Source organism: Rhinatrema bivittatum, chromosome 4 (assembly GCF_901001135.1).
Source record: "Rhinatrema bivittatum chromosome 4, aRhiBiv1.1, whole genome shotgun sequence".
Classification (NCBI taxonomy): Eukaryota; Metazoa; Chordata; class Amphibia; order Gymnophiona; family Rhinatrematidae; genus Rhinatrema; species Rhinatrema bivittatum.
In genome coordinates this window covers 342444278-342457058 of record NC_042618.1, presented here as the reverse complement: position 1 = coordinate 342457058, position 12781 = coordinate 342444278, and the positions used below count along the sequence as shown (strand labels likewise).

At 41.9% G+C, this 12781-nt stretch overlaps 1 protein-coding gene across 1 annotated transcript in view; it reads left to right on the top strand.

Moving 5' to 3' along the window:
- Nucleotides 1-12781, top strand: part of NUP85 (nucleoporin 85) — a 108351-nt gene that overhangs the window by 27909 nt on the left and 67661 nt on the right. Inside the window, exon 5 of the mRNA XM_029600559.1 lies at nt 7236-7279. Coding sequence (XP_029456419.1) covers nt 7236-7279 — 44 coding nt within the window. The remainder of the gene's footprint in view (nt 1-7235; nt 7280-12781) is intronic.

Below are 12781 nucleotides of genomic sequence, written 5' to 3'. Positions count from 1 at the left end.
TCTCTGGGAGGCTGAGCTCAAAAAAGTAAATATAGATATAGGTATATCAAAGGTATAAGGCAAATCCACCCTGCAGTGGTCCAGAAGGAGGAGCATGGGGAAATACTAGAGAAGGAAGAACAGAAGAAACCTGTTCACGATGAAGTTAAATATGTAATCATATTTTATTTTGTTGTCTTTTATTTATAAAGGAATAAATAATATTTAGCAATATTAGAGAAGCTAGGACAAGAAGCTACTGATTTCATATCCTCCTGCTATCCCAGAATATATAAGGAAATATGACTTAAAAAAGAGAAATGTTCTCCAACTGCTGTTGAGCGAGCATATCCCACTTGTCTGAACTAGTCTGTCAGGACTCAAAGAAAGGAAATTAATGGGTAAGTTTCAATTTCACCCTATTGGATAAAAGTTTGGGAAATGCTTCTCTGAGGGGATGTAGTGGACAATATCCCTCTTTGTAGTCTCTTGTTGGGCAAAAAGAGAAATTGCACATTGTGCAGCTAAACAAGATTGAAATTAAAGTTGTATCTAACAAGATTATGGGTGACTGGAATTTTTAGCACATTTCAAAAAATGAAATATGCTATTAATTATGATCTGTCTGACACATGCTTTGATTGGAGAAGCTGAACAGTGAAATGTGTAGAACTAGGCCTTGTTTTCTGTGTCTAAAAATAATTTGATTTCCCATTTCACAGCCCATAAATAGTTGTCCAAGAAATGCGTCACTTTAAGAAACCCATAAGCTGATTGGTCAGATCTGTTTTATTATAAATGTAGTTTGTGTTTGTATTTTTCATTGTTCTCCTGTATTATTGCCTCTATAAATGGGGACTCGAGAGGTTTTTCTAGTAGATAATGAAGCATGTATTTTGAGCACAAGAAATTACAGTGATGTCTAACACACAGAGCTCATTAGCATGACCCAGAGTTGGACTTGGCACTCTCGTATGTCTAGCCAAGAACTTGTTGCAAAGCAAATGATATATCACTCCTGTGCTTTTCTCACCTATTATGGCTATATCAGGCCTCTGCATATACCTTTTCACTTCCTATTTTTTGTTTAAAATATTTTTTGTATAAATTGTTTGGTTACGTTGTTATGATAATTATAAGAGCGTTTTTTTGATTTGTTTTGCTTTGGATTGTATATTCAGAAATTTATAGTAATTTGCTTTTCCTATATATTTTTTGTATTATGTTGGTAAATTAAATGTTTATATAATTTGAAATGACTAAAGACACCCTTGCAAATTAATATTATCATTTGGCCATTGCCTTTTTATGGCCGTGCTAGATGTATAGATTGCCATGGTGAGCTGAAGGCTGGAATAAGCACCTTATGAGGTAAGAACTCCATAATGCTGCAGCAGCCTTGGGAGGATCAACACTGTTCTCTTCTGACTAGAAAGTAAAACTAAAAAAAATTTTTTTTTTTTTTTAAACAAACTTGATGTAGCCAAAGTTGACCTAAGTAAGGTTCAAAGTCTCTGGAAAAGAACTACCAGAATTGAAATTCATTTATAGGATCAGGACCGCAGGTTCTCCCGACCTCCTCTACTGGAGTCAGAGAAAATACTGAAGGATCGCAGGTAGCACACCAGTGTAAGAGGGGGTGCCTTTTCAGTTTTTTCTCTGACTCCATCTGCTGGAAGGGAGACACATCCCCAGCAGTCTGGACTGATCCTGGAACGTACAGGGAAAAAAAATATCAGAAACATTTCACAAATAAATACTGACTTATCCAAGAAGTAGTAGCAAAAAGCACCAGATAGCTGCCACCACCTACCCGGAGCACAATCTGCCTGTCAGGGATGCCTCCCTCCAATCCCTGGTTAAAATGTGCATTCAGCCTGTGCTGAGCGCACATTTTACAGGTAACCCACTTTTTTTTTTATTCTAAATTCCCAATGTATTAGCTTTCTGCTATCGGAATTAAAAAAAAAATAAAAAATTGAGCATTAAAACCATGCACTATATCAAGCGTACTATGTTTTAACGCTCAGCTTCTTGCTTTGGCCTGTTAGTTTAATTTAAAAAAAAATAGTTCTTTATGAATTAAATTTCATAAACTTAGTATTTTATTTTCCTAATTATAATTCATTTTAGGGTAGATTTAAAAAAAAACAAAAAAAAAAAACGTGCGCACCTCCATGTCTGCGTGCTACCTGGCGCACGCACATGGCCGCGTGCACATGCGCACCAGATTTTGTAATCCACGTGTGCATGGTGCGCGCCAGGGGGAGTAGATTTTAGCTACTTTCTCGTGGCGACATATCGCAGCTTTCCCCAGTTCCCTCCCAGTCCGCTCCTTAATTGGAACTTCCCTACCCTAGCCTCCCACCCCCTAAACCTAATCTACCTTACCTTTTTTTTTTGTTTTTTTTTGTTTTTTAAATTGTTGCTCCTCTGGAGCAGAAGCAACTTTTGCGCTCCGGCCAACTGCCTGCATGAGTTTTGCCAGCTCAGCAGCAAATGGCCACTGTACCGGCGCCTCCAGCTCCGCCCCTCTCTGCCCCCTTTTCAGGCCCCGGCACTTAATCACGTACCAGGCCCATTTGAAAATAGGTACGGTGCACGTAAGGCCCAGCCACGCGTGTAAACCCCAGGATTTACACATGCCAGGGTTTAAAAATTTACCCTTTAATTTATTTACTGAATGTATTAAGGTTCAGAATGAAGGATAAAAAAAGTTTGGTCATATTTTTTAATAGCATAAATTTTAAAATCTGAAAAAAAAAGAAATTACATTTGAAACCTTAATTTTGGGAAATCAAAATATTTTCTGGAGAAAATGAAAATGAGTTGATATATTTGATATTATTTAAAAGTTATGTACTTCATGCCCTACACTTTGATAGATAATGTTTTACAAGTCTTAATATCAGCTTTTAAGTTCAGTAGTGTGTAATACATTAAGGCACTGGCTGAAAGCTGGCTGTGCAGGCTGTTGCCACATATCTGTGGGAGGGCATCACTCCTGCTTTATAACATCTCTCTCATTATCTCTACCACCTTTTGTTATTTCAAAGTGCGACGTCTCCTGTGCTAAAAAAAAAAAAAAAAAAAAGTTGTATGTTTCTCAAACATTAAAAGTTCCGGAAGAACTTAAGCCAGTGGTTTCAAAGGCCTATTATTTATATCCAACTGAAGAAAATCAACAAGCTGCAGCGGAACAAGATATACCAGACTTAACATCATTGTTGGAGTCATCACAAGAAATGACTGTATCATCTCGTAGACCTCTTTTGGTCACATTTACTTTTTTGATGGACAAGAATAATATCTTTAAGCAATACTTTAGGAATAGGCAAGCTTTATTCTTCGGACAAAAAGTCTGGTGTTATCAAGATCTTGTGAAGCAGACACAAGCAAGGAGGAAAACCTTTCTAAATTTGAGAGAGGAAGTAGTACAGAAGGGAGCAACTTTTAAACTTCAATTTCCATGCAAGTGTTGCCTTATGTATCAGGGACAGCGTTATGTTTTCTTTGACCCAATACAATTAAGAGCGTTCCTGAACTCACATTCTACCCCTACTTAGGCCTGCTGTTTGGTGTGTAAAGTAATTAGAGGGGGGTACCAATCAGGTTGCTAGATGTTTCTATATTTACTTTATTTCTTGTAAACACTCCAATTATAAGCTCTCCCTTTATTTCTTCTATTTATTTATTTATTTAGCATTTTTATATACCGACTTTCCAATAACAGAGTTACTGATCAATTCGGTTTACATATTAACAGTAACATTGACAAGTAAATGTCTTACAATGAACAGGTCGATATAACTTGGATAAGTATATATGGGGTTAATAACATTTTAAAAGATACATTGCCTAATGTAGGCATAAGTAAGAGATACAGTGCCTAATGTAGGTTAAATAAACAGTTGGTAATTATAAGAGTGGGTTATGATCTTTGACTGCCAAAGTTTATGTGAGCTCTATGGAGGATCTAAATAGCTCACAATAGCTCTCAAGTGGGTTTCCACCAAAAGGATCATTGGCAGGGATGTTCCGCAGGTTACTGTTATGGGAAAGCTTGGTTGAATAACCAAGTTTTGAGTCTTTTTTTAAATGTAGAGGAGCATTGCACTGATCTGAGTTCTGGCGGGAGAGTGTTCCAGATTTTGGGGCCAGCTGTGGAGAAAGCTCTTTTGCTTAATGCTGACTTCATCGGTGGGATATGAAGGTTGTTTCTATAGGCTTGTCTCACTGGTCTGGTAGAGGTGTGGAATTGGAGAGGGATTTTGAGCTCTAGTGGGGCAATGTTATGTAGTGCCTTGTGGGTAACTGAGAGCACTTTGAAAAGAATTCTGAATTTGACGGGAAGCCAGTGTAGGCTTTTTAAGATGGGCGAGATGTGGTCTCTTTTGTTGGACTTGGTTAAGATCCTTGCTGCAGCGTTTTGCAGCATCTGTAGCGGTTTTATGGCGTTAGCAGGGAGGCCTAGTAAAAGTGAGTTGCAATAATCTATTTTCGTGAGAATGATTGCTTGTAGAACTAATCGGAAATCTTGAAAATGGAGGAGGGGTCTCAGCCTCTTCAAAACCTGTAATTTGAATTTGCTCTTCAGCCCAGCGAACAGTTCCAGCGACGGCGATCCTCCTCAGCGAAGGCGGCATCCGAATCGAGGGAGGGCCTGCGCGATCGGCGCCACAGACCCATCGGGGTAAGGCCAGTCAATTTCTCCCTTCTTCCCTCTGGGTCTGCGTCCGACCACGCGGCCTATCGCGCCGTCCTGACGCCGCCCCGACCGGCAACAAGGCCCGCCTCCGACCACCTACCTCGGACCAATCGGGAAGGGCCCAGAGGGACTTTTAAATCCCTGCAGCTCTGGCTCTCCGCCTCTTCAGCCCAGCGAACAGCTCCAGCGACGGCGATCCTCCTCAGCGAAGGCGGCATCCGAATCGAGGGAGGGCCTGCGCGATCGGCGCCACAGACCCATCGGGGTAAGGCCAGTCAATTTCTCCCTTCTCCCCTCTGGGTCTGCGTCCGACCACGCGGCCTACCGCGCCGTCCTGACGCCGCCCCGACCGGCAACAAGGCCCGCCTCCGACCACCTACCTCCGACCAATCGGGAAGGGCCCAGAGGGACTTTTAAATCCCTGCAGCTCCGGCGCCGCGTGCCGTGCGTCGCGCGCCTAAGGAGCGCGACAAAGGGGCTGGCCCCTTTGTGCGCCCCTTCGTGCAGACCCGAGGGAAGACCACCGCAGACATTCCAGGTCAGCAGCACCCACACATCTAAGAACCTACCACCAGCGTATATCAAGTGAACATCAGCAGTAAGTACTGAGCAACGCCAAGGTACAAACTACCACCCTTACAATTCCTCTTTTATCTCACTCAAAGATATATTTCACGGACTCAAAGATACGTCCCTTCTGAATGCACTCTCCAGGCTCAATAGCTAACTACCACTAAGTCCAACAGCACACACCACCAAATTATTCTCAGCTTCAACGCATTTACGAAACCAAACATGGCAGGTTCACCCATCCCTATCATCCACTATGTCAAGAGATCACTTGCAAAAAATCAAGCCATACCACACTCCTCACAAAAAAGACTCATTCCCATCCTCATCTCGCCTTTAAACCAACTACTAGGCCTCTCACTTTTTACCTTATCGCTGCTAAACGCACAGTCTTTGACTAAGAAAACTCACCTTCTACATGACTATCTTCAGGAAACAAACACCGACTTATTCGCAATTACAGAAACCTGGTTAAAACCAGAAGACATCACAATCAATCAACTTCCTACCCAAACTTACAATATATTCTCTATCCCAAGACTCAAAAAAAGAGGAGGAGGTCTTCTTCTTGCAGCAAAAAAAACACTGAGATTGTCGCTGCAAACTTCAATATCCTCACATTCGCTAGAATTCGCAGTATTCAAATCCTCTCACCTTCAAATCGGGCTAATATACGCCACCCCAGGATACCTTGAAACTGATCCTTCACCTTTGATTGAAAATATAATAAAACACATCAACTCCGACATTCCGGCGATCATACTAGGGGATTTCAATCTCCATGTGGATGTAGCTCCCCTCTCACCTAGTTGTGAAACCTTCCTAAACACACTAAACTTCATGGGTTTCAAACAAATAATTAAAGAACCCACACACAAAGCAGGTCATACGTTGGACCTAATCTTCATTAACCAGGAAATTACTCATTCCTCTCACCCGACATGCCTGCCAGTTCCATGGTCAGACCATATGCTGATCAACACCGCACTAAAGATAAACCTACCTATCACCCCAGGAAGGCAGAAGAACTCAATCCAATTCAAGAAAATGTGCAGCCAGGAAACACTCAGCAATTGCCTATCAGGTGAACTCAACCAACTGGACCTCACAAACGTGGAATCAGCCATTTCGTCCTGGAACAACATTACCAAAAAAGTGGCCGATACCACATGCCCAACTATCACCAAAGCTCATCAAGCAAACAAGGACAACAGAAAACCTTGGTACACACCAAATCTAAAATCCATAAAACAGGATCTCAGAAAAAAAGAACAACACTGGCGGAAAAACCCTACATCTACCAACCTCACAGCATTCAAGTCCACGATGCACCTGTACAGAATATCCATCCTCCAAGCAAAAAGAAACTTTTATTCGCAAAAAATTCACCACTTCATCTTCGACCCCAGGGCACTTTTTTCTATGATATCATCACTCACTAAACCTGCATTGACATCAATACCAGATGATAAAGCAGCAAGCAAAGCAGAAGAACTGGCAACCTACTTTAAAAATAAGATTTGACTTTAATATAGAAGTTTAATTGCTTATAACTGATGTCTAGTATCTTTACTATTTCTGTATTATGGGAAATTTCATTAACAAGTGGATGCTTGTAAATTGTGAAAATGCATAAATAAAAAATAAAAAAACAAACAAACAAAAAAAAAACCAGTAGGTATGACTTAAGGTTTCTACAGTTGCTAGTCTGATTCCACCAGGCTTATGTAACTGTGATCTATGCATTCAAGCTTCAAGGTAAAATCTTGGTTTATTATTTTGACACAGAAATATTATAAATGATGTTGATAGGATTTTAAAAGCTCTGTTTTGTTTTCAGGTTTATATTATTTCAAATATTTGGTGAGGTTAATGGTATCTGTTGAGATCCTTCACGTGCATACTTCCTGTACCTAGAGTGTGTATATAAACTTCAGGAGAGTGTAACAGTTTTGTTAAACTTTTTTTTTTCTACCAGTTTCCACCCGGGATGCCAACTTGACTGCCAGCTATACCAACCAGGTAGGAGATCTATGTCGTGATCATTCTTGTACAGCTAAGCACTTACAAAATGTTGTATGCCTTGCTAAATCTGCTGCAGCATGAAGATGACAAGGAGATAGGCCTAATTTTATTGTAACTGCTTTGAGCTAAAATTGAAAAAGCAGATTATAAATTGAATAAAGTGAGCATTTCGTGTTCATACTCCAGATTAGTCCGGACTCCTGGGTTTTGCCTCCCTGACAGCAGATGGAGACAGAGAAGAAAATCTTTACTGACATTGCTTCTTAACCTAGAATGCCACCTATAGTCCCTTAGTATTTCTCTGTCTCCAGCAGATGGTAGAGATTTAAAACCTGCAGTCTGGAGTTTAAAAAAAAAAAAAGAGGAAGATGGATTTCTTTCAGGGGCTTCTCCTAGGGGCTGGATAGGTCCCTGGTGGAGGCCATCCTTCCTGTTTGAGGTGGACGAGCAGGGGGTTGTGTCCCTTGATGTTGGCTCGCCCCTGGACAATGAGGGAGTTTCGATTTAGCTGGTGGTCCAGTTCCCCCTGGTGAGCCCTCTAGAACCAGCAGCCACTCTGCAGCATTCAGGAAAGTTCTTTTGTGTTTATTACAAAAAAAGAAGAAACAACATGATCGTTTTACACAGCGACTTGGAGAGGGTTTTTCCATTTCGGCTGACTCAGTGAGTGATCAGTGATCACACCACACACAGGTGAGAGCCAGCGATAGCTGGGGGTCCCAGCGTCGATGAGACTTGCAGCGAGTGACAAGGAGGCAGCGCTTGTGGGACACACATGGCGCTGGCCAAGGCCTACTGCTTGTGCGGGGATATTTGTACTGCATCCCTTGGGGAGAAGGCAGCTTGGCTGGTACAGGCTCCATTCTCTGTACGTAAAAGGCCTATAAGGTCATTGGGAGTCACCGCAGATCCTTTTCCCATCAGCACAGGAATGGCGGCCATCTTGATTGTAGCCACTGTGGCACCGGATGCTCCCGGGGAGGCAGGGGATTCCTCTCCTCCCTTATCGCCTGCCGTGCAGAATCTTGCAGAGAGACTTGGAAGCCTCTGAAGATTTATTTATTTATTTAACGGTTTTATATATCGACATTGATTAGGGATATCACATCGGTTTACAATAAACGATAAACTACGCTTGAGTGGCGTTTGACAAGTAACAAGAAAACACATACGATGCCATGAACAGTATATGTGTCAATATGATTAAATATATATGGAGATATATATATATATATATATATATATATATGGGGATACTAACGTGGAGAGTAAATATAATGGGACCTATATACACAGCATTAAAATTACTTATAAGGTTGCTTACAGTATGCTAAGGGGAAAATTATCAATTAGTTACAGTAGAGAATGTGGATTGAAGTTAAGAGGTACAGAATAGGGAATGGTAAAGTACACAGTATAGCATAGAGATTATTGCAAATGTATCAAGAATATAGACAAATGACTCAAGTATGTGTTAGGAATCGGCTCCTGTGGAAGGAGGAGTTAGCAATCTGTTATGGAACGGTTGCTGGATACTCCTGTTGGAGAAGGAGTTAGCAATCTGTTATGAAACTGCTCCTGAGGAAGGAGGAGTTAGCAATCTGATATGCTTAGCTCCTGTAGAGGGAGTAGTTAACAATCTTTCAGAGGTTAGACTGCAGAGCTAGCAATCTGTTATGAATCTGTTGCTGAAGACTCCTGATGGGGAAGGAGTAGTAATCTGTTACCAGCGGAGTGCTTGGAGAGGGCACTCAGGTGTAGAGGAATGTAGATAGGTGGATCCTTGGGCCGATGGCAGATGACTGCGCCCCCAGGAGGATATCCTGAGAGGGACCACCAGCTAGGCTTGGGTATGGAGACAATCACAGATAATTCTTTTATTAGACAGGTTAGTAGAACCACCAGAGGTGGCAGTAGTGAGCTGATATATACCCGGCAGGGCTGAAGTCCCTCAGGTACTGGAACTGCGATCCCAGGGTTGCTGAGCTATAGAGAAACTATAGATAGTGAGTAGACAGGGTATGCTGTATTCATAGCCAGAACTAGATGACAACACCCACATAAGGTCTTAAGGAAGCTCAGTAGCTAGAAAGGGTTAGGCCCTCGAGGAGCAAGTACCTGGTTCCAGGGAAAGCTCTGAGAGAGCGATGGTAACTCAAAAATGTCTGTATCTGCGATAGCTTCCAGGCACTAGAGAATCTTCAGAGTGTCCAGGAACATGGGCCCTCGAGGAGCGAGTACTGGTTCCTATCTGCAGTCTGAAATAAAGAAAAGAGAGCGAGGCCCCCGAGGAGCGGGTACCTCTGGTAAATCCGAGGAGGCAGAGTAGCGTAGAGAGACAGGTGAGCCCAAGTCAATCCCTGCTAGAAGTGAAGACTTTCTCCTTGCTAACTCGATTTGTTAGTGAATACTGAGACCTTTTATATTGGAAGCGGATGATGTCATCTCAGGGGGACGCCCCCGAGGTTCGCGCCCTTGCTGGTACATCAATCGGAGCACACGCGAGCGCCCGCCCTACGTCATCAGGCAACATGGCGGATCCGCAGCGTTGAGCCAGTCTGGGGACACCGGAGGGAGACGGCAAGAAGACGCCGCGGCAGTTAACAGTCCATCAGACCCGGAAGGAGTCGCCACAGAAGTAAAGAGGGCGGAGTGAAGGCGTTGAGCAGCGACGGACACAACAGTATGTAAACATCAAGAGGAGGATGGAACAGAGGAGGAAGCTGGGTGACTAGGATGGATAGGATTAGATGTAAGCTTGTGCGAACAGCCATGTTTTTAGTTTTTGCTTGAACATTTTTTGGCAGTCCTCCTGGCATAGATCTACTGGCATTGTGTTCCATAAGGCAGGGCTGGCTATGGAGAGTGCATGTGCTCTTGTGGATGCCAGGTTGGTGATTTTGGGGGAGGGTGTACGTATGGTAGCAAGGTATTGCTTTCTGGTAGGTTTAGATGACTCGTGGAATATCAGTGAATCATTGAACCAGTTCATCTCTGGATTGTGAAGAGCCTTATGTATGATAGAGAGGGTCTTATATTGGATTCGGGATGCAATAGGGAGCCAGTGTAATTCCTTTAGTTCGGGTGAAATGTGTTCATTTCTGCGCGTGTTAGTAAGGATCCAGGCAGCAGTGTTTTGTAGAATTTGGAGTGGGTGGATGGAGTTTTTGGGTAAGCCTAGGAGAAGTGAGTTACAGTAATCTATTTTAGAAAATATTGTAGTACTGTATGAAAGTCAGGAGGGTGTAGCAAAGGTTTTAATTTCTTAAGGGTGTACATTTTAAAGAAACACTCATTGTAGTGTTGATGAATTTCTTGAGGTTGATTTGATTGTCTAGAATGACCCCTAGGTCTCGTACCTGTTGGGAGAACGAGATTGGTGGTGATAGGGAGTGAAGCAGGGGAAGGGTATTAGGGTAACGTTGAGGTGAGATAAGCATAATTTCAGTTTTTTCCGTGTTAAGGGCAAGGTGAATGTTGGATAGGAGCTTGTTGATTGAAAGTAGCGTAGATTCTCAGATGTTCATGGCTTTAGGAAGGGTGTCAGATACTGGAATAAGTATTTATTTATTTGTCGAGTTTTATATACCGTCCGGTTTCGCCATCACAACTGTTTACAAAGTTTTGATGTTCAACAGAGTTTTCAAAAGGTTCGTTCAAACGGTTGTTAACATAGATAGATATTATAATTTTACGTAGATATTATTTTCTCACATTGGTTTAACAATTTTTGCCTTGTGACAATGTGAGGGTGGTGGTGATTTAGAGTCATTGGGTGAGTTGGTAGGCTTTGGTAAACATCCAGGTTTTTAGATCTTTTTTGAAAGATTTTAAATTTTCTTGTGTTCAGAGTTCGGTTGGGAGGGTGTTCCAGAGTTTAGGGCTTCCTAGTGAGGTTGCTCTCTTTTGAGTTGAGGTATGTTGTTTAGAGTGAGCAGGTGGAATCTTTATTTGCTGATCTGAGGTTTCTGTTTGGAGAATGCAGTTTTATGGATGAGCTTAGCCAGTTTATTTGGTTTTCGTATATTATTTGATGTAGTATGGAAAGAATTTTGTATTCAATCCTAAATTTTATTGGGAGCCAGTGAAGTGATATAAGTGTGGGAGTAATGTGATCATGTTTTTTAGATCCAGTGAGTATTCTTGCAGATGCGTTTTGTAGGATTTGGAGTGGTTGGATGGTGTTAAGGGGTAAGTTGAATAGTAGGGAGTTGCAGTAGTCTAGGTTGGAGAAGATGAGTAGTTGAAGGACTGATCTGAAGTCAATGGGGGAGAGGAAAGGTTTTAATTGACGTAGTGTTAGAAGTTTGTGATATCCATCTTTGATTTTAGTTGTGATGTGGTTCTTGAAGCTAAGTTTCTTGTCAATTATGACTCCAAGGTTGCGTGCATGATTGACCGGAGAGATGGCCACTTTTTGATTCATTAGAATGAGTGGAGGTAGTTGAGGAGCATTGTTCTTTCTATCCAGGATGATTATTTCAGTCATATCAAAGTTTAGTATGAGTTTCATGTTGGTTAGTAGTTGCTTTATTTTGTTTAGGTAAGTGGCTGCTTTTTTGTAGGTTTCTTCCAATGAGTTGTTTATTGGGATTAATATTTGAATGTCGTCTGCGTATATGAAGTGGGTCAGATTAAGGTTTGAGAGGAGGTGGCATATTGGAAGCAGATAAAGGTTGAAGAGTGTCGCTGATAGGGCAGAGCCTTGGGGGACTCCGGTGCCTAAGTTTTATTTTTTCTGAAAGGGTGTCATTGATCCATACTTGGTAGGATCTTTGAGATAGATATGATGTGAACCATTGTAGGGTTTTTTCTTTTGCACCAATTTCTGATAGTCGTTCAATCATGATAGAGTGGTTTACCGTGTCAAAGGCTGCTGATAGGTCGAGTAGGACTAGAAGGTAGCTTTGGCCGTTTTCAAAACCTTTTGAGTACAGTGTCGTTTAAAGATAGTAGTGTCTCCGTGTTCAGTTGTTTCCTGAATCCAAATTGTGTGGGTAATATCTGCACATCATCTGCATAAATATAGTGGGGAAGATTGAGGTTGGATAGGAGGTGACAGAGCGGTAGGATGTAAATGTTGAAGAGGGTGGAAGACAGGAACCTTGTGGGACTCTTTGGTCAAGGAATATTGCTTTGGACTCATTGTTTCCAATTTTGACTTTAAAGTTACGATTACTGAGAGAGGATTTGAACCAGTTGTGGGCAACACCTATTATTCCAATTTCATTAAGTCGCTGCAGGAGGATATTGTGGCTGAGGATATATCTAAGAAGGCTAAGATATATGCTTGTCCTTTATCTAGGCCTTTAATGAGTTGGTCTGACAAGGAAAGGAGGAGGGTTTCCGTGCTATGGAATTTCCGAAATCCGTACTGAGAGGGAGAGAGTAGTTGATGGTCATCAAGGTATTCAGTGAGTTTCTTAATGATCGTTTTTTCAAGAATTTTTGAGATAAACGGGAGGTCTGAGATGGAGCTGTAATTTGACAGGTCGGTGG